Consider the following 25,697-nt stretch of genomic DNA (forward strand, 5'->3'; position numbering starts at 1 on the left):
CATTAGCTGAAGTTACATACAGGACTATTTATATGCGCTAACTTCATTTTGGGGCCTCTAAATGCAAGATACTTTGGTGAACCTATGAACAATGGCCACCAAACTGTTTGGAGGAACCCTGGCAATCATATTTAGGGTGCTTTTTCTTGGTACGTAATGATACATGGGTGATATGGTGCTGGGAAGTTGAAGCTTTGAGACAATTTTCAGATATTTCACCAAAACCGTCGATTTTGGGAAGGCCTTGCGACTCAGTAGTTTGGAGCAGAAAGGCATGGGTACTCATTTTAGATTCGGTAGAATGTGTACTTTCCAAAAATATATGGTTTTGGGGGGTAAACATATATTTCTGTGTTTTTACCCCACAAAAAATGCAGTCAATGTGTTGATTTTCATTAGCTGAAGTTACATACAGGACTATTTATATGTGCTAACTTCATTTTGGGGCCTCTAAATGCCAGATACTTTGGTAAACCTATGAACAATGGCCACCAAACTGTTTGGAGGAACCCTGGCAATCATATTTAGGGTGCTTTTTCTTGGTACGTAATGATACATGGGTGATATGGTGCTGGGAAGTTGAAGCTTTGAGGCAATTTTCAGATATTTCACCAAAACCATCGATTTTGGGAAGGCCTTGCGACTCAGTAGTTTGGAGCAGAAAGGCATGGGTACTCATTTTAGATTCGGTAGAATGTGTACTTTCCAAAAATATATGGTTTTGGGGGGTAAACATATATTTCTGTGTTTTTACCCCACAAAAATGTGGTCAATGTGTTGATTTTTCATTAGCTGAAGTTACCTACAGGACTATTTGTATGCACTAACTTGATTTTGGGGCCTCTAAATGCCAGATACTTTGGTAAACCTATGAACAACAGCCACCAAACTGTATGGAGGAACCCTGGCAATCATATTTAGGGTGCTTTTTCTTGGTACGTAATGATACATGGGTGATATGGTGCTGGGAAATTGAAGCTTTGAGACAATTTTCAAATATTTCACCAAAACCGACAATTTTGGGAAAGCCTTGCGACTCAATAGTTTGGAGCAGAAAGGCATGGGTACCCATTTTAGATTCGGTAGAATGTGTCCTTTCCAAAAATATATGGTTTTGGGGGGTAAACATATATTTCAGTGTTTTTTCCCCACAAAAAATGCAGTCAATGTGTTGAATTTTCATTAGCTGAAGTTACCCACAGGACTATTTGTATGCACTAACTTCATTTGGGGGCCTCTAAATGCCAGATACTTTGGTAAACCTATGAACAATGGCCACCAAACTGTTTGGAGGAACCCTGACAATCATATTTAGGGTGCTTTTTCTTGATACGTAATGATACATGGGTGATATGGTGCTAGGAAGTTGAAGCTTTGAGGCAATTTTCAGATATTTCACCAAAACCGACAATTTTGGGAAGGTCTTGCGACTCAGTAGTTTGGAGCAGAAAGGCATGGGTACCCATTTTAGATTCGGTAGAATGTGTCCTTTCCAAAAATATATGGTTTTGGGGGGTAAACATATATTTCTGTGTTTTTACCCCACAAAAAATGCAGTCAATGTGTTTATTTTTTATTAGCTGAAGTTACCCACAGGACTATTTGTATGCGCTAACTTCATTTTGGGGCCTCTAAATGCCAGATACTTTGGTAAACCTATGAACAATGGCCACCAAACTGTTTGGAGGAACCCTGGCAATCATATTTAGGGTGCTTTTTCTTGGTACGTAATGATACATGGGTGATATGGTGCTGGGAAGTTGAAGCTTTTAGGAAATTTTCAGATATTTCACCAAAACTGACAATTTTGGGAAAGCCTTGCGACTCAGTAGTTTGGAGCAGAAAGGCATGGGTACCCATTTTAGATTCGGTAGAATGTTTACTTTCTAAAAATATATGGTTTTGGGGGGTAAACGTATATTTCTGTGTTTTTACCCCACAAAAAATGCAGTCAATGTGTTGATTTTTCATTAGCTCAAGTTACTCACAGGACTATTTGTATGCGCTAACTTCATTTTGGGGCCTCTAAATGCCAGATACTTTGGTAAACCTATGAACAATGGCTACCAAACTGTTTTGAGGAACCATGGCAATCATATTTAGGGTGCTTTTTCTTGGTATGTAATGATACATGGGTGATATGGTGCTGGGAAGTTGAAGCTTTTAGGAAATTTTCCGATATTTCACCAAAACTGACAATTTTGGGAAAGCCTTGCGACTCAGTAGTTTGGAGCAGAAAGGCATGGGTACTCATTTTAGATTCGGTAGAATGTGTACTTTCCAAAAATATATGGTTTTGGGGGGTAAACGTATATTTCGGTGTTTTTACCCCACAAAAAATGCAGTCAGTGTGTTGATTTTTCAGTAGCTGAAGTAAAGTCCTGGACAATTTGGATGTGCTAACTTCATATTGGGGTCTCTAAATGCCAGGTACTTTGGTAATCCTATGCACAATGGGGATCAAACTGTTCAGTGGACCCCTGGCAATCATATTCAGGGTGCTTTTTCTTGGTATCTAATATAGTGTGTGATATGCGGAGCAGCAAAATAAAACCTTTGAAGTGATTTTTCAAAATTTTGATACATTTTGATAAAAAACGCTACGTTCAGACAAGCTTTGATGTTTGGTAGTTAGGAGTAGAGAGACACAGTTACCCATTTTGGAATCGGCAGAATGTGTACTTTCCAAAAATATATGGTCTTCTGGGGTAAACATACTGTTTCAGGATTTTGTGGCCTTGGAATCAAAAGTATGCCGTTTTCTGCCTTCTGCTTTCAAAATTCGGTAATATACTGCCGGTAGTTTTTGCTGTACAGATGTCCTAAATCTGCCTAAAACTATACATATTTGGTATTGGCATGTTCAAGAGACATGAGGCTTTCCAAATCAGTTGGATTTTCATGCGTAAAATGAAATATTTTTCAGGTATAAGTTCATATATTGTGAAAAATAGGAATTTTTCATTTTTTTTTTTGTATTTAGCACTATAAATCTTTTTGCAGAGGTGGAAATACAAGAAAACTCAGGCAGATTTAGAAAGCTCAGTTTCTCCCGAAAAAAACAATGTATAGTTTTCCTAGCTGAACTATAGGTTTGCCCTCAGAAAATGCCCCTAAAGTGAGAGAGCACAGAATGTTTCAAAAACGTCTGGCATTTCACGTAACCAAATTGGTCAATTCTGCTGGCACTTAAAGGGTTAAAGGTGTTGTTCACCTTCCAAACACTTTTTCCAGTTTAATTGTTTTCAGATTGTTCCCCAGAAATAAAGACCTTTTTCAATTACTTTCCATTATTTATTTTTTTACTGTTTGCTCCTTCCCTCTAGTGAGTGTTTGCTCCTTCCCTCTAGTGAGTGTTTGCTCCTTCCCTCTAGTGAGTGTTTGCTCCTTCCCTCTAGTAAGGGGGTTTGTTCTCCTTTTTAGTGAGTTGGTGTGTGCTCCTTACCTCTAGTGAGCGAGTGTGTGCTATTTCCCTCTAGTATGTGAGCGTACGCTACTACTCTGTAGTATGGGAGTCTGTGATCCTCTCCTGTAGTGAGTGACCGTGTGTTCCCCCTCTAATAAGTGTGCGCCTTCCCTTTAGTGAGTGAGTGTGTGCTATTTCCCGCTAGTATGTGAGCGTATGCGTGCTCCTCCCTTCTAATGAGTGAGTACGAGTTCCTTCCCTCTAGCAGGTGAGCATGTGCTCCTTCTCTCTCCTGACTGAGCATGTGCTCTTTCCCTCTAGTAGGTAAGCGTGTGCTTCTTCCCTTTTAATATGTGAGTGCTTCTCTCTTCTAGTAAGTGAGCATGTACACTTTCCTTCTAGTGAGCATGTGCTCCTTCTCCCTAGTAAGTTGGTGTGTGCTCCTTCCTCTAGCGAGTAAGCTTGCACTCTTCTCTCATGAGTGAACGCATGCTCTTTCCTTCTAGTGAGTGATTGTCCCCTTGTGCCAGTGAGCTAGTAGGTGTGGTCTAGCACTGTGCACCCTCTGTGTTCTTCTCACTGGGATTTTTGCCTTCCTGCAGATAGCCCTTTACCAGATCTCTCATCCCATTTGCCAGCATGGAGAACTTGGTAGAGGAACTCACCTGTTCCATCTGTTTGGGGCTGTTCAGTACCCCAGTGACAATTCCCTGTGGGCACAATTTCTGTGGCGGGTGCCTGAACCTTGCCTGGGAAGCATCTAAGGTGAGTGAGTACAGATGCCCTCAGTGTATGTGCTCCTTTTCCACTAAGCCTGACCTCAGGAAGAACACCCTACTGAGCAACCTGGTGAGTCAACTACAGAGCATGCACATTGAACCTCCGCAGCCTGAAGTGATGGTAGAGGAGGTAGTGGAAGATTCCTGTGACACAGACGTGGTGCTTTGTGACAGTTGCATGAAGTTGCCTGCTGCCAAGACCTGTCTGACCTGCCTGGCATCCTTCTGTGAAGAACACCTGCAGCCCCATCTGGAGAGTCCAGCCTTTATACACCACTTGTTAAAGCAGCCCATGAGGGACCTGCATGTGAGGAAGTGCCAGGATCATGATAAACTGCTTGATCAATACTGCAGGGAGCACTCCAGATGCATCTGCTGCTACTGTCTGGCCAGTCACAAGCAGTGCCACACTTGCTCCCTCCAGGAGGGCAAAATGGAGAAGGAGGTGAGTACGACTATGGTCAGACACAACAGACATGCTTTATATATGGGACAGCTGTTTCTTTAATTATAAGTTTTAAAGGGGACTGCCATGCTTTTCTAACTGCACTTATGAAAGCTCCCCCAAACCACTAAAGGGCGGTTTCTGCAGATGTCCATGTGACTTGTAGTGGGCATAACCTGTTTTTTGGGGAGTACTCAATTTATCTCTTCAACAGTACCACACCAACACAGACACCTGGATCACTGATACCATTTGCTACATCAGGGCTAGTTCTAGTAGCTGCAAGGTGCAGTGCTCTCATATTGACTTGCTTTGCTACTCCTAGTACAGGAGTGGCCAGGCAAGTGTAATCATTAACTGCATTAGGGAAAACAAACGGTAGCTTAGCACATATTAACACAGTAGACACACCTATCATGTTCAACCTTTGTATCTAAATAGAACCTGCTGTGTGATACGACCCTGGCAAATGCCAGAAGGGCTGCTGTAAGGTGCCATAGAAAGTCATTATTAAGTGGGCAGTGGGGGCTGTTTTGGCCTCTGTGTTCTTTGAATCCCAGGGCCAATATTAAATCCCAGTCCAGACCTACTATCATTTTGTATTAAAGGAAAACTATACCCCCTGAACAATGTAGGTCTCTATAAAAAGATATTACAATAAAACAGCTCATGTGTAAAACCCTGCTTCATAAAACAAAAAACATAATCATATACTTTTTAGTGGTATGTGCCATTGGGTAATCATAAATAGAAAATTGCCTTTTTAAAAAATTATGGGCAGCCCCTGGGATCATATTATTCACTGTGCACACAAACATACTATACTTGTTGGGTCACATGAGCCAATTAACAGACAGATTTGTGTCTTTTGCTTCACACACTTCTTTCTGTTACAGTTAGAGTTGTAGTATTTCTGGTCAGGTGATCTCTGAGGCAGCACACAGACCATCACAAAATGGTGGTTCAAGGCAAGAGATGTAAAAGGACAACATTTACTTAAAGGAGAAGGAAAGCTACGGAGGCATTTTATTGCCAATAGATTAGCTGCAATAGTGCAAGCTAGAATGCTATATTTATTCTGTAGAATGTTTTACCATACCTGAGTAAAAAGCTCTAGAAACTCTCTGTTTGTTAAGGATAGGAGCTGCAGTATTAACATGGTGTGACATCACTTCCTGCCTGAGTCTCTCCCTGCTCTGGGCTCAGATTACAGTAGAGAAGGGAGGGGGTGGGGAAGAGGAGCAAACTGAGCATGCTCTTGCCCAGGGCAATGAGGTTTAAGCTGAAGGCAGGAAGTCTGATACAGAAGCCCATGTGTAAACAATAGAAGGAAAGAAATGCAGTGTTTCTTTTGACAGGGGACTCAGAGCAGCACTACTTTGGAGGTTTACTGGTATATTTAGATGGACCTTTCTGATAAGGCTTACTTAGTTTTAACCTTTCCTTCTCCTTTAAATACATATATACCAGTTTGTTAATCATTAATTTAATTGAATCTGCTGCTTAGGTATTCATTTTTGGGGTTAAGTTTTCCTTTAATATATTTTATAATATTTTATAAATTAATTTGTCCACTCCCTCCAGCACAACTCTAGCACCTGGTAGGCAGCAGAGATGTTGGCATGTAGGGTCCTTGCATCAGGTTACCCTACCTAATAACTGAATACTAGAGCAGCTGCCTCCCAGGGGGCTCTAGAGTAGTGATCACCCAACCAGTGGCTCGCTAGTAACATGTTGCTCACTAACCTCTTTGATGTTGCTCCCAGTGTCCACAGAGTGGTGCTTATTTTTGAATTCCTGGCTTGGAGGCAGTTTAAATTGAATAAAAACGAAGTATACTGCCAAGAAGAGCCACCTTTAGGACTTTTTTTAAATGGCAAGTCAACCCCACAATAAAAAATGCCTAATAAAGGTATGGGACCTGTTATCCAGAATGCTTGGGACCAGGGGTTTTCCGAATAATGTATATTTCCATAATTTGGATCTTCACACCTTAAGTCTACTAGAAAATCATGTAAACATTAAAAGACCCCAATAGTCTGGTTTTGCCTACAATAATGATGAATTATATCTTAGTTTGGATCTTATACAAGCTACGGTTTATTATTACAGAGAAAAAGGAAATCGTTTTTCAAAATTTGGATTATTCGGGAAAAAAATGGAGTCTATGGGAGACGGCCTTTCTGTAATTCGGAGCTTTCTGGAGAACAGGTTTCCAGATAATGGATCCCATACCTGTAAAAGAAAATATAATTCTAAGCAACTTTTCAATATACATTTATTAAAACTTTTTCATGCTATTAAAGTTATTTATAAAAACAATTGCTATGGAAAGCAGTATGTGCCGGGTTGTTCTTAGTCCAGTGTTGCAAAAGTCTTTAATTGCCAGCAAAGACAGGTCTGTTATTCAGTTACATTACATTTTACATTTTATCAACGGTCTGGGCCACCAGGGCAGAGAATAGAAAGGGACGGACAAACACTTGTTTAAATAGCATAACATACACAAATAACTTAAAATCAATTGAAAAAATGTAATGAAGGGCAGTTCAATGGGCATCAGAGAGAAGTTAATTTCTGTTAGTGCCTTGTATTTTTAGGAAAAAGGGATTTGTCTGTTAGTAAATCATTCAGAAATTGGGGACTGAATAGAGTTTATAGGTGGGAAGTGAATAGAGTTTAAGGGTAATGGCAGACGAGGAGATATGTTGCCTGCAGGGGTGTAACTACAGAGGAAGCAGACCCTGCGGCTGCAGGGGGGCCCAGGAGGTACAGGGGGCCCCATGAGGCTCTCATTGATGAGCAATTTGAACATATATTGGTAAAACAGGACAAACACTGGATATGTTTGAGGCCCTAAAATTAATTTGCTGTGGGGCCCAGCAACAACTAGTTACGCCACTGGTTGCCTGCAGTAAATCTGCTTCCCTAATGAATCTGATATTATTACTTAGCTTGTCAATGCGGTCTTTCTCTACTGCATGATAAAAACAATTTGATTTTAGCTGATCACAAGCTAGCAGATGATTTGGCAGAATTTTTGGAACTCCCCTGTTTGATTTCAATTAACTCTTTATCTAAAAAATTTTGGAATATTTATGGTACAGACTCACATCCATTATCTAAATCGTCCATTAAATGGACTGAGTTTTTACAATGTCAAGTGTCTCCCTCAGATTTGGTGAAATCTATTAATACTTATAATAAATTAATTTTGGCAGAGAGTTGGAGAATACAACACTTTAAGCTTATTCATTTAGGATATGGGAAAATGTTTGCTAAAAGTACCTCTAATAGTCCTATATCATTTTGTCCTAAATGTGACGAGACTAATGTGTCAATTTTTCATTATTTATGGTCCTGTCCAAAAATTAACCTTTTTTGGAGGGAAGTTACTAATTTTTTGAATTCTAGACTGAAGATAAAAATTAAACTATCTCCGTGTATTGCTTTACTGCATCTAGATATTAATATGCTTTCTGCAAATCCTAAGTCAAATATTATCTCCCATGAAAGTAAATTATTGACTTCCTTTTTTCTAGCTGCTTCTAGGAAAGCTTTATTTAATTTCTGGTTACAAAAGGAACCCCCCTCATTATCGGACATCATCTCTTATATGAATCAGCTTACTTGGCAAGAAGCCTTAATAACTAAAACTAAAGGAAGTATTTCCAAAGATTCTTTTAGGCTGGTTTGGTCTCCTTATTTTGAAATCTGTAACTCCAATACTGGCGATCAAATAATGCGCTTTCTTCAATAGTTAGATGACCTATCTGACACTCCAGATGATAAATGGGCTTTTTCTTTCTTTTATTACTTGTGCATCCACTGGCTTAGTTAATTTTTAGTTCGTTTTTTGTTATTTTTCATGAATGATATAGTTTTGATACTATCATGCCATTGTCTCCTTTGCAACATATTTTCTTCATCTGCATAACATTTGTCATTTTGATTTCATTTGTTTAATATGAAAATCAAATAAAATATTTTAAACAGTAAATCTGCTTCCCCTTGCCTAACCTTTGGATTGCCCCAGTTAAAATGCATTATTCACAAGCAATGGCCCAACGATCAACCAATGGGCCAACTTAATAAAAAGATTCCCTCCAAAAAATTTACCTACATGACCTGTGGTTGTCAATAAATTGTAAAAAATATGGGACCCATGGCTTGAATTCCTGGCTTGGAGGCAAATTTGCCAAACCGTGCCTCCTGTAGGCTGCAAGTCCATATAGGGGCTACAAAATAGCCAATCACAACCTTATTTGGCACACCAGGTACATTTTTCATGCTTGTGTTGCTCCCCGACTCTTTTTTTACTATTTACGGGTTAAAAAAAAAAAAAAAAAATTGGTGACCACTGCCTTAATGGTTCTGGGGCATATCTACAGAATGGCCAGCAAAGTCATTCTGCTTTCTATGTGATCCACATGTGATGTACTGACGTTTCATCTATCTTTACAGAAAGAGTTTATCAACATCTTGCAGTCATTAAATCAGAAAATAGAAAAAGCCTCAAATACAGCTGATGAAGTAAAGCGAGAGCAAAGACAAGTGATGGTGAGTATAATCCTACACTGATATTGCCTGCAGTGTCTGTATATATGTATATTTTTATTTGTATAGTGATACTTGTGTACACAGCACTGCACATTGATACAAAGCATTAATGGGAACATTAATAAGTAAATAACTATATGTAATATATACCGTATATACCCGAGTATAAGCCGAGTTTTTCAGCATCCAAAATGTGCTGAAAAACTCTACCCCGACCCACGTAGCTGAGATTTCAGTCACTTTTAATCATTCCTATACCAACAGTACATGCACAATTTAGTATGAAAGGAGCTCACCACATACTTAGATCAGACCTGTCCACGGGTATCCTGTGTCTGATTACCCAAATCAATATGTAGAACTGTAGTGTAGATGTGGAACAGATAAAGGGCTTGTCCCGAAACATGTTGTACACTCCCCAATAAACGGATTTTTTGCAGTTTGACTGCCGCCTTGGATCTGTTCCACATCTACACTACAGTTCTACATATACCAACAGTACACTTGGGGAGAGACTGCAATATCCCACAATGCCCTCTGTTGGTTATATGAAAGAAAACAGTGCGCCCTCTGTTGGTTATATGAAAGAATAACAGTGACTGCAATATCACACAGCGCCATCTGTTGGTTATATGAAAGAATAACAGTGACTGCAATATCACACAGCGCCATCTGTTGGTTGTATGAAAAAATAACAGTGACTGCAATATCACACAGCACCCTCTGTTGGTTATATGAAAGAATAACAGTGCGCCCTCTGTTGGTTATATGAAAGAATTACAGTGACTGCAATATCACACAGCACCCTCTGTTGGTTATATGAAAGAATAACAGTGACTGCAATATCACACAGCGCCATCTGTTGGTTATATGGAAGAATAAAAGTGACTGCAATATCACACAGTGCCCTCTGTTGGTTATATGAAAGATTAACAGTGACTGCAATATCACACAGCGCCCTCTGTTGGTTATATGAAAGAATAACAGTGACTGCAATATCACACAGCACCCTCTGTTGGTTATATGAAAGATTAACAGTGATGGCAATATCAAACAGCACCCTCTGCACATGGTTGTGGGACAATGCACACAGTAATCCGTTTGGCAATTCTCTGTCACCATCAACTTTGCAAAGAAGTCCGGTTGATGGGGGGGTCGCTTTGGCAGAATGTGCGCTGCTGGGAGACAGGGCTGTAGTTGTGTCTAGGCTTATACTAGAGTCAATAAGTTTTCCCAGTTTTCGTAGGTAAAATTAGGTACCTCGGCTTATACTCGGGTCGGCTTATACTCGAGTATATACGGTACATATACATTCAAGATTATGTGATACTATAGGAAGGAGGTCCCAGTTGCACAGGACCCTGCACTGTAATTAATCAGGATAACAGCACTCTTCCCCTGCTCTTCCCTGTACTGCACCCACACAGGGTAACAGCATTCACTCTGCTCTCCCCTGTATTGCACATGCTTAAAGTAATAGCACTTCTCTGCTCTCTATTGTACTGCACCCTCCCAGAATTACGGATCTCTTACATACACTGCACCTGTCCAGGGTAACTTCTGTCTTTCTGCATTTCCTTCAATACTGTGCTTAAGATAACACTTTGCTCACCTACCGAACCTACTTGGGATAACAGATCTCTCCTCTGCAGTGCGCTTGCCCAGGGTAACAGCTACCTTCTCTCCCTTACTAATGTTAACACTTCTCTGCAGAATGAATAGGGCTGTGCTGAACATACTTTTTACCTTTTGTCTTAATCAGAAAAAAATCTAGTTTTTGTTATTTCTTGAGCTAATAGAGCAAACTGTGACACTGATCCTCCATGTTTGGTCTTTGAATGGTAGGCAGTTGGCTTCCCAGTGCATAGATAATCCCTCGTTCATAATGGACTTTTTTTTGCCTGAGCTCTGGCAATCTAATTATCTACCAAACATAGCAGAGCTTCAGTTTCCCTGTTTGGTTTAAAATTAGCAAAAAAGATAAATTTTCCTTATTAAAACAATTGGCATATAAGTATATTCAGGCCAAACTCTGTTCAGTTCTCTTATGTTGCATTAGGGGGTATGCTACTTTAAAGGAGAAGGAAAGTTTAAATTCAGTTGGGTGCCAAAAGTTAAGCACCCCCAAGTGACTTTAATCACTTACCTCATACCCCTTGCCTGTGCTCCTGTTAGCAGAAAAATGCTCCTGCCCAGCGTTCTTCTTATTGTGCACCATGGAGAGATCCTCTTCTGCTACCTTCTTTAAAATCCCGTGATCAGTGCATGTGCAGTAGAGTGAAAAGCAGGTGTTTTTGTTAAAGTACAGCAAGCCCTACAGAGGGATCCACAGGTAACAATTGGGGGTGCCTAACTTTTGACATCCCCTGGTGATTTTGATTTTGGCTTCTCCTTTAAAGGAACAAACCCTGTTATGAAACATAAGTGCAATGAATAGAGTTTGGGTATCAGGTAAGTGAATGCAGTCACTGGGGGAGCCTAAATTTTGGCACTCGCTAGTGATTGTTGTCTTTCCTTCTCCTTTAAGGACAGTTTGTGACTGTTATAGAATTGGGAAGGTGTCTCTTGCATTTATTGTCATGGATTCTAGTAGAGACACATCCTTATTTTGAGAATCAGGTTCCTATAACAGCAGTAACTGATACTCACATTCCCTGAAACTATCAACATGCCAAGCAGAGTTCAGGGCTGCCATTTTCCAGGTCAGTAAAATGAACAGGGATTATATTAAATTAATACTTGTTATAACCATATCTGGAAATATTGGGACTGGGAATCAACTGTAATTTGCATTTCCTAGAATACTGCGGATAAAAAGAAGAATTTAATGGAAGGCGAGTTTGAAGAAATTAAAGCTTTAATTGAGCAAGAGAAAAAGAAATCCATAAGGAAAATTGAGGAAGAGGAGAATAAGGCGAATAGTAAATTCAGCTATACATTGAGCATCCTTGGGAAAAAGAAACAGGAATTTGAGAAAATGAAATCAAGCGTTGAATCTCTCTTACAGGAAGATGACGATCTGCAGTTTTTAAAGGTAAATTCCTTGCTATTGCTAGCGTTCTATGTTCTCTCTCATTCATTGTAGTTGGTGTGAAGAGAGACATGCTGCATATGAGCTACTGTTGATGTGTCACATGCTTAAAGTATGCTTTGTAGACTGTTAGTGAATAGACCCCTTAAATTCCAAGATTTGGGAATTCAGGGAGTGAAATATTTTCTATGAAGGCATAATTGTTTTTTTTTTTTTCAATGATTTATCTTCTTATTCTGACTCTTTCCAACTGTCACTGACCCCATCTAAAAACAAATGCTATTTTTATTACTTGTATTACTATAAAGACCCTCTCCTAATTATATTCCAGTCTCTTATTCAAATCAGTGCATGGTTGCTTGGGTAATTTAGACACTAGCAAACAGATTGCTGAAATTGCAAATTTGCCTGCTGAACAAAAGACTAAACTCAAAAACCACAAATAATAAAAAATGAAAACCAAATGCAAATTTCCTCAATATATCACTCTCTGTATCATACTAAAATGTAACTCAAATGTAAACAACCCCCTTTAAATAACTTATGTTAACTTTGGTACACAAGCTGTTTGTATGCATATACAGCTTAATCCATATATAAATGTTTCCCCACCTTGATGTTACCAATGTAACTCCCCAGAAACTGTCTATAGTCTATACAGTCATTGATTTAATAAAAATGTTTGATATAAAAAAGAGGCTTAACTATCCTGGTGTATTAACTTCAGGTATTTGCATTTCCTTTATACAGCAGGCATCTAAGTTGCATGACACTACCTCTAAGGAGCCTTTTAAGCCAAAGACAGAGTTTGATGAGAAACTACTGCACCAAATCTTCCGCAACACTGTTTCTCTTAAAGACTTCATCAAAACCAAACTGCAGCAACCCGGTAATATCTCTTATCTTTCCAGGCACCCGCATCTTAAGGGCAGTGGCCAACAGGGAGATTTGTCACCCAATCATTATTTATGCACGACTGTGAGTGACAAATCTCCTGAAAATGTGTCTTCATTGGAAATAACTGAAATCTATGGCAGTAAAACCATCATATTGCAAAGTCGCCCAAAGCTGCCTCTGGAGGAACTTCAGGCGACTTGGTGATATGTTGGTTTTACCACCAGCGCTTACAGATTTCAAGCTTATTTGTTTATTTTATGATATTTATATAGCGCACTTTACAGTGATTATACTTCGTTCACATCAGTCCCTGCCCAAGAGGATCTTACAATCTAAGGTCCCTATCACATTCACACCCTATTATGCTCAATTTAGTCAGAACCCAATTAACCTGCCTGTTTATTTTTTGGGGTGTGGGAGGAAACTTGAGTACCCGGAGGAAACCCAATCAGAAACGGGGAGAACCTACAAATTCCATGCAGATAGTGCCTTAGGGAACTCAGGTCCCCAGCACTGCAAGGCAGAAGTGCTACCCATTGAGCCACTTAGCTGCCTTACACATTCCCATCAATTATGTCATGTGACTTACATCCTTCCCATCAGCCCCTGCCCTAGTGGAGCTTACACTCTAATGTACCCATCACATTCCCATCAACCCCCGCCACAGTGGAGCACACAATCTAAGGTCCCTATGAAATTCAGGGTCAATTTTATCAGGAGACCTTTATGTTTTTGGAGTGTGGAGTACATGGAGAAAACGTACAAAGACCTGGGGAGAACATATAACTTAGAACATATAACTTATGACAATAGCTTGGCTGTTATAAAACAATGCCATAGAAAGAGGTCTGTGGTGGATACCTTGGGCATTGTGGGTGCCATATTGATCTCTTAGAAGTCCAGCTGGGACAGCCCTGCCCTAGAACATAACATTTGAGCAAAACCTTATATTACATTTTAGGAGGCAGTTTGTGATGTTCACAGATCACACATTTAAGGGTAATATTGGATGCACTCATGATGACAGAGAGGGGGAAGGGCTATGTAGGTAAGCACCCAGGGGCACCAAGGACCAGAATTTTGTACCAGGCAGCTGTACATTAGGAATTATATGTTATTGCTGCTAAATGAACCATGTGTATTCTTCACTACAGATGATATATCAGAGAAATTGCCAGCAGGGGGCAGATACCCTAAACAAGGTGAGTTCGTGTAGCAACATGCAGGAAGGTGATGAGAATTTCTGCATTTGGTTGGCTCATATTCATTGATGGTATTCACAGCTACTCAGGAAACAGGAACTTCAGGTATAGCTTCCACTATCATCATCTTTCACCTCAATAAGACAGTCCTCTGTACAGCTCTAACTTTTAGATAACAAAACTTTTAGATAATAAAGCCTCTCTTTCTCTGTGCAAACACCCCTGGGTTACATGTTTAAGGGTCTGGCCACATGGGCAGATTCGGGGAGATTAGTCGCCAGGCGACAAATCTCCTCTTCTTATGCGGCGACTAATCTCCCAGATCTGCCTTCCCTGCCTTCCGCCGGGTAAAATGTAAATCACCTTCGTTTTCCGAAGTTTCTTCGTGAGGCAATTACGAACGACTTCGGAAAACCAAGCGCTCCGTGTGCCTGCCCCAGGCGATTTACATTTTAGCTGGAGGAAGGCAGATCGGGGAGATTAGTCGCTGCGAAGAAGAGGAGATTTGTCGCCTGGCCACTAATCTCCCCGAATCTGCACTCATAATGTCTTTGGGAGGAGGTAAAGTAAGTAATCGATCAGATGTAATATAAGTAAGCAGTCAGAAGCCCCAAGAGTATTATTTGTTGTAAACTGCTGTGTGCTGGGAATGATGCATTGTTGCAGAATGAACCTTGTGGTTTTTTTTTTTCTACAGATGATACACTAGAATCGTCACGTGCTTATAAAGTGAAAATGCCAGCAGGAGGAAGCAGACACCCTAAACAAGGTGAGAATACCAACAATTTGTTGGCTTCATATTCATATATGGTACGCATCACTTGCAACACACAGGTATTTGCCAATTCTAATATACCCTCTTTATATCATGCCACCATAGTGCCACCCTGGTTTTTCCGCTAGGTAACGGTCGTGTTTAACACTATATAATCTCCTTTTTAGAATTCTGTGAAGGGCTTCAAGCAGATGTTTTGTAATAGTGGTATTCATTGATCCTTTGTCATTTAAGCCTTGTTTAAAGAGCAACTAAATCCACAGCATTATTTGTTCTGGGCTGCTGTACACTGAAACGCATACAACATTACTGCTGAGTGAACCATGGTGCTCTTTTTTGCCTAAATGCCTTTTTCTCTCTGTAGAAGATCCACTAGAAAATTTTTTGCTACAAATGAAATCATCATCAACCAGCCTTGAAAAAATGCAAGAAAGCAGACACCCTAAACAAAGTGAGTAAAATTATTTCCTTATAGCAAATTTTATGAAAAGTGGGCGTAAATTCCAACAGTCAATTTTCCTCATATGTATGGTTGTTGGCTGCCAAAATTGGGAAGAAAAGCACCTGTGAATGGAAATCACACAGGAGACAGCTGGGTAAAGCTCCTCCCTCCAGGAGGCAGGACACTTGAGGTTAACAAAATAGGCATGCCTTAGTAGCTTTATTCCCTAGCACTTGCCTTACCTCTTCAGTTTTTTTAAGTGTCCTGTCCCCAGGATGTTGGATCTCGGTCTCTAGAGAGACCCTACACAAAGAATTCGCCGGTCAACAGTTAGTGTTGACACCCGGGGTGAGACAATGGGCAGAGAGATCTGTATACATAGCAGTTTACCCCCCACGCGGGACAGATCCACAGGGGTTAAAACAGCCCGACAGGGATAGAACCCTACTTCACTGGAGTAAAGAGGCTCTGGCCGGCGGATATTACAGCGGCACACTAAGTACTCCCTCCTGCAAAAGGGGGGTCCTCAGTGTGCCTAGCTGCTAAGCACGCCACTGACCAGAGCATGCTTCCAACCGGTACTCTGGCAGGGATCCCTTTCCTAAGAGGTAAGGCTAGTGCGGTACCCTTGCGGATCGCTGCCCTGGGCAGGCTGCGCAACCAGTGCCATGGCAATGGGAGACAAAGAGAACGGCGGGCGGGAAGACACAGCAGGAAGTGACGTGGAGCTTATCTCTGCACAATTCTTGGCGCCAAAGTAACCTGGGAGAACTGCGCAGAGCCCAGCATTCAGACGTGGACCCTGTAGACTGCGCAGCTCCTTACTGAATCGCATCACTGCGCCTGACTCGCAACACCTTCTCCAGTCTCCCCCTTACCGGCACAGAAGACTCGAGAGCAGCTGGTAGAGCTTCTCTCCAGCGCGGCTCGCACTACAACGCAGGAGTACTTCAGTCTCCTGCACAGGTGACATGGCAGAAGGTAGGTCAATACCCTTGGGAAAGCCCCATCCAAATTGGGAGATGCCCCCGCCAACAAACGCAAACGTGTGGCTTCCAAAAGAGGGGAGACTCCATCACCATGGGCATCATCACCCGAAAGATATAGCCCTTTTGCCTCAGAAGGGGAAATACTATCCTCGGACAAACACTCTACCGATAATGAGGATGAAGAGAAGGAACAGAGATCCCACCATGACATAGAGGGCATCATCAAAGCAGTCACAGATACACTAGAGATTGACCCCCCCCAAAGGTCAACAACAGGCTAAAAGAAGTGACAAAAGAAGACTAACTCCTGCTTTCTAGCTCATGAGCAGTTGCTAGCTCTAGTTCAAGATGAATAGAACGCTCCAGAAAAGAAGTTCCAGCCATCCCGGAAATTTTCCATATCCATTTCCCAAGGAAGTGGAGGACAAGTGGAGTACCCCACCAGTTGTAGATGCACCAGTCTCTAGAGTATCTGAATCTACTACACTACCGGTTACTGACACAGCGGCCTTCAAAGATCCCACAGATAAATGGCTAGAAGGTGGACTAAAGACAATTTTTTCGGCAGCAGGTTCTGCTCTCAGACCCGCCTTAGCTGCAGCCTGGGTCAGTAGAGCGATGGAAACATGGTCGGAGACTCTTATCTCAGGGCTCCAGGATAGGACTGGCTGGAGGCTCTACAAATCGCACATCAGTGGTCAGAGGCAAACTCATATCTATGCGAGGCAATCATGGATACTTCCCAACTCTTAGCTAGAACCTCATCCCTAGCAGTAGCAGCTCGGAGATCTCTGGTCAGCAGATCTTAACTCCAAGAAATCCCTTACATCACCTCCATTTAAGGACCATAATCTATTTGGCAAAGAATTGGAGAAGATAATCTCCTAGGCAAAAGGAGGAAAAAGCACCTTCCTTCCCCAGTCCAAGTCACGTTCTTCATATGCTACGAGAAGAGGCAGATTTTTTCATAGCTCAAACAACAGAACACCAAAACTGGGAAACTCTCCCCGTCGTTCCAGCTTTCATCCCAGCAATACTGACAAGAATTGACCAAGCTGGAGAACAACCAAGCCTCACAACAAGCCTCAGGCATATAAGACAACCTCAGCATGGCAGGGCACCCCCTCTGGAAACACTAGAACCTGTCGGGAGGGAGGCTTCTGTGGTTCTGGGAGGTATGGCTCAACCACTCTTCCTGGGTAAACAAAATAGTCACAGAAGGATACCACCTAGACTTCCTCCCCCCCCACCCAGGAAGTCCCGGCCCAGGAAGCCAAGGCTTGGGCTTTCATGGAATGCATGTCCGGACTGCAAAGAGAGGATGTGATCAAACCAGTACCTCTACAGGAGAGATTCTTCGTTTTCCACTCCAATCTCTTCATAGTCCCAAAGTAAGAAGGAACATTCCGACCAATCCTAGAACTGAAGGAACTGAACAAATTCATCAAAACAGTCTGCTTCAAGATGGAAACGCTCCGTTCAGTCATTTGAGGGATGAAACTCGACCAGTTCCTCATGTCCATCAAGGATGCATATCTCCACGTCCCAATATGGCCACCTCACCACAAATACCTCAGATTTGCCTTCGCCAACCAACACTACCAATTTGTGGCTCTAACGTTCAGCCTCTCCTCAGCCCCATGGGTCTTCACAAAGCTGATGGCAGTCATATCGGCTACCCTCTGGCTGAGAGGAATATCAGTAACACCCTACTTTGACGATCTCCTGATCAAATCCAGAACAGTGGAACAAGCCAGCGCAAACTTAAGTCAATCGGCAACGATGATAGTTCAGCTGGGCCATCAACTGGCGCAAGTCCAATCCTCACCCCAGACACAAGATGATCTTCCTTAGCATGGATTTCGATACTGTAACCCAGCGAGTGTATCTCCTGGGGGAGAAACCGGTTAGACCGAAGAACCAAGTGCAAACACTTTTGAGCTGTAACACCCCCACTGCGCGCCAAGCAATGCAAGTGTTTGGGGTCAATGGTATCCACCATGGAGGCGGTTTCATTTGCACAGAGTCACCTGAGGCCACTCCAATAAACCATACTCAAGAGATGGAAGAGAGGCCCACTAACCCAGACCATCCAACTCCCTCCCAACGTGAGGGATTCCCTACTATGGTGGCTCTCTCCGACAACCCTCAACAGGGGTCAGTCCTGGGCAATGCCGACCTGGACAGTGATGACCACAGACGCCAGTCTGGCGGGATGGGGAGCAACGTGGAACAAGATGACCTCACAAGGATGCTAGTCTCCAGACTAGCATCCTTCAAGAGGAGTCCAAACTGTCCATAAACATATTGGAGCTCAGGGCAATCTACCTTGCTCTCAGACACTGGTCTCACAACCTTCACAATCGGGATGTTTGAATACACTGTGACAACGTGACGGCACTTGCACATTTAAACCGACAAGGCAGAATCAGGAGCATGGGGGCTCTAGCAGAGGTTCAAAGGATTCTGCGATGGGTAGAGAACAACAATTTAAACCTGTCAGCCATTCATATTCCCGGAATCTCCAACACAGAAGCGGACTTCCTAAATCACAATCACTTGGATCCGGGAGAGTGCAAACTTCACCAGGAGGCCTGTTTGCTTTGACGGCAGGGCTACTGAAGCCTCAGTGTGGTACACCTATTGGCACTGGTGTCATGAATACAACGTATTTGACATTCTTTCCATACCACAGATTTTGACATTTCTCCAAAGAGGCATGGATATGGGATTAAAACTAGGCTCACTCAAAGTTCAAGTATCGGCCCTCTCGGTACTCTTCCAATCTCGACTAGCTCTCGAGAGCTCTGTCCAGACATTTATGCAAGGAGTGAAACGATACGCACAGTACGGTCCTTCCTTCCACATCAATGAGGATGTGGTGGTTCCGTCATTATGCCCAGAACGAAAGAACGACAAGGAGGAGATAATACACAAATTGGATGTCGTACAGGCACTAAGAATATACCTTGACAGTTCCAAGTCCATCCGCAAATCGGACACTCTGTTTGTGATACCTTCAGGTCATCGAGCAGGCCAGCCAGCATCCAAAACCATCACTGCCCGCTGGATCCGAGAGACCGTCTACAAGTCATATGGGGCCAAAGGGAAACCTTCTCCATTTGGCGTGAGTGCACACTCCACCAGAGCCCTGGGGGCTTCCTGGGCCTGGCACAATACAGCTTCCATCGAACAGATCTGCAGAGCGGCAACATGGTCGTCTATACATACCTTTACCAAATTCAACCGAATTAACAAGATGGCTTCCGCAGAGGCTACCTTTGGCAGAAAAGTTCTCCATGCGGGGGTGCAATGAACTGATCATTCATAAGTAATCCATCCTACTATTTTTGGGACTGCTTTGTTAAGTCCCCAGCTGTCTCCTGTGTCCCCCAGAGAGGTCAGAGAATAAAGGGATTTATGTACTCACCGTTAAATCCATATCTCTGTCCTCGATAGGGGGGGGACAGGACTTCCCTCCCTGTTAATGTTGAATACTAAGTTCATATACCACGTTGGTCAGGGAAAGGTTCTAATGTTCTGCGACTTCTGTTATTTTACCTGGGGCCCCTTGGTCTTAGGTACACACTGAAGAGGTAAGGCTAGTGCCTCATCAATTGTGTGGCCCAGTTTCCCCCTCCAAAATGCCCTGAATCTGTGCAAGGGCCCTCGCATGAATCTTACTAACAATCAGAACATCAGTTGGAGAACCTTGTCATGCTATCCTCAAAATTGAACATAACCCATTTGTTGTAGCTCACAAATTATAGTAGAGTGCCTTGTGTAAGTATCTACCACTCCATTTGGGATGCATTACGCTTTTTAATTTTTTAAACACGTGCAGGTAGCCATTGTCCCACACATACTCTACATTAAATAAACCCACTTACAATAATGTAACTGCCTTTAGAGGGATATATGAGGAAAGTGACAAACAATATTAGACATCCATTAGCTGCTTATCAAGTGTCTATTTCTCTTCCATCAGAGACTCTGTCAGCAGGAATATGATGCATGTACGTATATGATGATGTGAACCTTCTGAAATCAGAAGGTATTTACTTGTCTCATGCCGTACACACAGTACTGCCTAGATACCAAAAATTAGAGTTTTAATTCTCCGATAAGGCATTATGGGCGAAGATATGCAAATCACTCCTTTATGTCCCTTTGGCCAACTATGCACCCAGAACCACTGGTTTATAGCACAGATACAGCCTAATGGTTCAGAGCCATTTATCCAAACTTGCAGACAGCCTGCTTCTGAGGGGGTTGGACTTGCAGAGTAGCGAAATAGAAAACTGAACCTGGTTAGGGTGAGATGGGCTAAAAGGAGCCAAAAAAGCCCTTCACAAGCATGCAAAGTGAAGTCTTCTGAAACCAGGTATTTATATGACTAATACATTACTATAACGTATTCTTTGACTGTACTCACTGTATTTACTTTAGCATGCAAGGCTAGTTCCATACTTAACTTGGAATAGGCCAAATACTATTGTACGACTGTGCTTAGGTTCATGACGTTGTCTTTCATTTCACTTTTCTCTTTTACCATTGCACAGCTGAAACACCAGATGAGATAAGATTTACGTTTCCACCTAAATTTGGCAATGCTGATAAATCGTACAAAAAAGGTAGGACTGTGTGTCTTTTAAGGTTGCTAAGGTTATTACTGGGATTCTATCCACTAAAAAAATTCTATCCTGTCCAAGTTGAATCACTTTGTAGATTTACACTGCGACTGAATTTTGTAAATTTTGATAGTATTGAACAATACTGATATAGGCCAGTGGTTAAGTGGCTGTAAAATGATGGTTCTATGCCCCAGAGCAAAATAATTTTAAATTTTGGGAATAAGATGTTTTTCATAAACAACTTAATCTACTTTATAGTCACTGCACCACTTTGCCACTTGGCCCCTGTACTTCCTTAGACCCCCAGGGTTGTTTCTGGCTCAGGACCCAAAATTGGAACCCCTTACTGTTTGGGGTGAGTCTATATTATGCCATTTAATACAGTAAAATTACTGCTGCAATAACCAATAACAATTTAAATGAGTGCTTGAAAAGATGACTTCTGTATTTATTCTGGGAAAAGCGTTTAAGAAACACTGCTTTAAGGGGCTCCCCAGTTCCAAATGATGCATCTATGGAAGACTGTGTGTATAATTCTTGTAGGGGGCACCGCAGCGCCAAATGCTATATCAGTGGATGTGGTGAACCAATGCTGTACTATGTGCATCATTTCTGTACTAAATGATCTGGCTATTAGTAGAAGATGGGCCTTAGGTTATCACTACCCTGTAGTGATGTGCGGGCTGGGCCAAAACCCATGGGACCCGCGGGTCGAGCGGGTTTGGGCCGACCTCGCACCTCCAGTTGCCACCTTGCACTGCTGGCTTCTGACTTCCTTTTTTTATAGAAGCGCCCCTTATTGCCCCTGCTCCTTTTGTGACATCATTGGCAGGGCAGGACTATAAAAGGAACCAGAAAGCCGTGGGCGGGTGTGGGTTCACGGAGGGCAGGTTAGGGTAGGCTGCACATCACTACTACCCTGCCCTATCTGTATTATTTCATGCCTTTCTTGCATGGCTCAGTTATACCATGGCTCTCTTTGCTCCTCTTTGGACTTTCTTTTTCATTTCTCTTTTCTCCAGAATCACACTATTGCTTCTCCCTGTTACCAGTTGTTATTTTCATTTTCTCTAGACCAGCCCTTCCTGTCAGTGCAGACACCGTGGGGTTTAGTATGCCCTACCTGTCTCCCACCCCTCATCCCTCTGCTTCCATTTCCTAATTATATTAAAGCTTTTTTTAAACCTGGACTCACCAATGTAGTGTGATCAGTCAGCTTATTTTATCCTGTACTATAATGCTGGCCTCACCAAAGGCAGTTTATACCAATTTACAGTTCTAGGCAGTTTAATTAGCCATAGCTAGAAATAATGTATGGCATAACTGCTGTTATTCTGCAATAACAATAAGATGCTCATTTCTGTTTTCAGAAAAACCGAGATTCAAAGTTCCTTCCAGCCCTTCAGTGCCCTCACCAGATGGTAAAAACAACCCCCAAGGTTAGTTTATTGGATACTTAGCTATATATGAGCTATTGATTGATGGTAGCCAGGTTATCTCTCAGGAAGATGCAGTTCTGAACTAGTCATTAAGTGCACCAATGTCTCATTGTCTTACAGTTAACACCAAAAGGGGTCCTCCTATTCCAGACTCTAGGGAAGAAGTTCTGAAATGTAAGTGGAATATGCTGCTACTCTTATGAGTGCTAATTTAGTTCATTAGTTGGAAAAATCTAGTTCTAAACAATAATGTTGAAATGCTTAACAATGTCTGTTATGTTTGGCAAAGTAGCAGAAATGCAAAGCTTATTAGGATAAGTGTGTCTGAAAAAAACCTCATTCTGTTACCAGTAATGAGTCACAGGGATTAAGCTCAAACTTCTACCAACAAGTGAGACACAGGGAGCAAGTAAGTGACAGGGAATAAGGCCAGGCTCCTACCAGCAAATGAGTCATAGGGATAAATATCAGGCTCCTACCAGCAGATGAGTTGTAGCAAAAAAGCTCCGTCTCCTACCAGCAAATGACTCACAGGGAATAAACTCAAACCCCTGCGGCTGCTAGCAAGTGAGTCACAGGGGAAAAGCTCAGACTCCTACCAGCAAATAAGCCATAGTGTAAAAGCTCAAACCCCTGCTAGCAAGTAAGTCACATGGAATAAGGCCAGACTCCTACCAGCAAATGAGTCACAGGGAATAAGGCCAGACTCCTACAAGCAAATGAATAGGCTCAAACCCCTACAAACATGAGTTACAGGGAATAAGGCCAGATTCACAGGAGGTATTACTTAAGTTGATAATTTCTTACTATTCATTGTCATATACAGTATGGCCTCTTGCCAGCAAGTGAGGCACAGGGGAAAAAGCTCAATCACTTACCAACATGTGATTCACATGAGGCATTACTCAAGTTGATAATTTCTTACTATTCATAGTCATATACAGTATGGCCTCTTGCTCAAATAGGCATCCAACACCTTTTTAAAACACCCTCAACGTAACTGTCCCTTTCTGCAAATAAACACTTTCTTATGCTGATGGTGACAACATCTTTCCAAAGGGAAAGTGGTACTCGTCAATATACATGTGTAATATATAAGTCATAGGTGCAATGAGGGTGTGCATTATTCATACAGACAAAAAAATCGATCCCCTCTTGTCAATATATTTAAGATGTATTCAGCTATCACTGTAACTATTTCCATAGATGCAGAACAACTGACAGTGAATCCCAATACAGCTCACAAGAGAGTTTTGCTTTCTGAAAGAAACACCAAATTGTTCGTCAGCGACAAAGTCCAGGATTACCAAGATCATCCTGAGCGGTTCACACACTGTTCTCAGGTCCTATGCTCCCAGGGATTCAGCCAAGGCATCCATTACTGGGAAGTGGAAATACAAGGAGGAAATTTCAGTGGCTTTGGAGTTGCCTGCAGGAGTATTCCTCGGAAAGGAGGGGAGAGCCGCCTTGGACGCAACAATGTGTCCTGGTGCCTGGAGTATTTCAATGGTAAACTGCAGGCCTGGCACGACGAGAAGGAAACCAGCCTTACCTCTCCCAACACAAACAGAATTGGGGTTCTGCTCAATTATGATGAAGGATTTCTGTCCTTCTTCTCTGTTTCAAAAAAGTTTAGCCAGATTTACAGATTTCGAGCCAGATTTACAGAAGTGGTTTATCCAGCTTTCTGGGTATTTTCTGCTAATGCTGTTCTGTCCCTTAACACATTCAATTAAGGCTGTGGGCGGAGCCTCTGTTTCCTTACTGTTAATGAGGTGCAGTTCTTTCTGATTGTGTTTATTGCTCTCCAATTATTTATCAATTTATTGTAACAGATGCTGAATTATTATTCTGTTTGTAATACAGGTATGGGATCTGTTATCTGAAAAACCCCAGGCCCCCGAGCATGAAGGATAAGGGCTGAGTTCCATATTTAACCCTTCTGTCTCTGCAACCTTGCTCACTTATTCCTTGAGAAATAGACCACACAAGGACCAAGGAAAGTGAAATGAGCTTTAATATAGACCCAGCTGATTTAGAGCTGTTCATCCAGCTTTCTGGCTATTTAGTACTCGTGCTGTTCTGTTTCTCCACAGATTTCGGTTCATTTTGATATGAGTTTTCATAGTGAAATATATCTGAGTGTGATATTTCTCACAATATTGATTTTTTTCCACGAATAAGGTGCAATTTGATATGACTGTGTTACTGAATTGGTTAATTTTTTGCTTTGTTTACCAACGCTCTAAATAGGGATTTGCAGGGAGTTTATCACTTTTTTTTTCCAGAACCCATTCTGTTAAGGCAGAAGTCTGGGGTAACATTTGGACAGCTCTGGAGGTGGCTCAATATAACGAAAGTCTGTAGCTCCAATATCTTCTTTTGTCCTGCCATATGATGTAGGGCTTTGTGGATTCTTCCTATGTTTAGAGACCAGGTAGAATTTATTCTTTTCAAGGGTTTCTGCAGAGTCTGTTCCCTGGGAGTAGGCCTCCACATCCTTTCCACCACAGGTTTATCAAGTTTGGAGTGTGCTGTTCACAAGTCGCCCCATGCTTGGGAATTTTATGCTGCCCAGATAGCACTGGCCCTGGATGCATAAGCAGGAGGAGCACTGCAGGTGATGGATTGCAAATGCACTTGCTATCACCTGCAGCTCAGATTCTTTTTTGCTATACCAGGCATCATAGGGTTACAACTAAGTACTATCTTATACTTAGACCATCTGCAGGGTTCAAACTCTGAATGCCACTACTTACTGTCTGCAGGGGTTGCCATGGCTAACCATGACTCGAGTCCTTTAGCCCCCTGATTTGTAGAACCTTGGCATCATTGCTGCACTGTTCACTTTGTCCCGCAGAAAAGGACTTCTGGTTTTAAGTTTGCCACAAGACTGGTATTTTACAGCCTGTCTGGTAAAAACGGTGATTGAGGCCAATGTTATTAAACTATGGTATACTTACTATAGGAAAGTTGGTATTGTTTCCAGAAAAAAACCCACTCTGGTCTGCAGAGGAGGTTTTCAGAATCAGACAGATTTGGGATGCTTCATTGATGCTTCCAATTGTGTGCTCTAATACTCGACCACCTTAATTTGT

The 25,697-nt window shown here is 42.0% G+C and overlaps 1 protein-coding gene across 3 annotated transcripts in view; it reads left to right on the top strand.

Annotated features, from left to right (window-relative positions):
- The window catches only part of trim25.L (tripartite motif containing 25 L homeolog), a 29,816-nt gene extending 4,644 nt beyond the window's left edge, over positions 1-25,172 (top strand). Inside the window, exons 2-12 of one of the 3 annotated variants that reach the window (XM_018235574.2) lie at positions 4,009-4,171; positions 9,095-9,190; positions 11,991-12,224; positions 12,972-13,110; positions 14,273-14,320; positions 15,018-15,089; positions 15,460-15,546; positions 21,089-21,160; positions 22,531-22,599; positions 22,720-22,773; positions 23,806-25,172. In XM_018235574.2, coding sequence (XP_018091063.1) covers positions 4,046-4,171; positions 9,095-9,190; positions 11,991-12,224; positions 12,972-13,110; positions 14,273-14,320; positions 15,018-15,089; positions 15,460-15,546; positions 21,089-21,160; positions 22,531-22,599; positions 22,720-22,773; positions 23,806-24,335 — 1,527 coding nt within the window. In that variant the 5' untranslated portion in view covers positions 4,009-4,045 and the 3' untranslated portion in view covers positions 24,336-25,172. Of the gene's footprint in view, positions 1-4,008; positions 4,631-9,094; positions 9,191-11,990; positions 12,225-12,971; positions 13,111-14,272; positions 14,321-15,017; positions 15,090-15,459; positions 15,547-21,088; positions 21,161-22,530; positions 22,600-22,719; positions 22,774-23,805 lie in introns of all 3 variants that reach the window. The other 2 variants (XM_018235572.2, XM_018235571.2) reach the window with 2 other exon arrangements.
- Positions 25,173-25,697: the final 525 nt, after the last annotated feature.

Source organism: Xenopus laevis, chromosome 9_10L, assembly GCF_017654675.1.
Source record: "Xenopus laevis strain J_2021 chromosome 9_10L, Xenopus_laevis_v10.1, whole genome shotgun sequence".
NCBI classification, from domain to species: Eukaryota; Metazoa; Chordata; class Amphibia; order Anura; family Pipidae; genus Xenopus; species Xenopus laevis.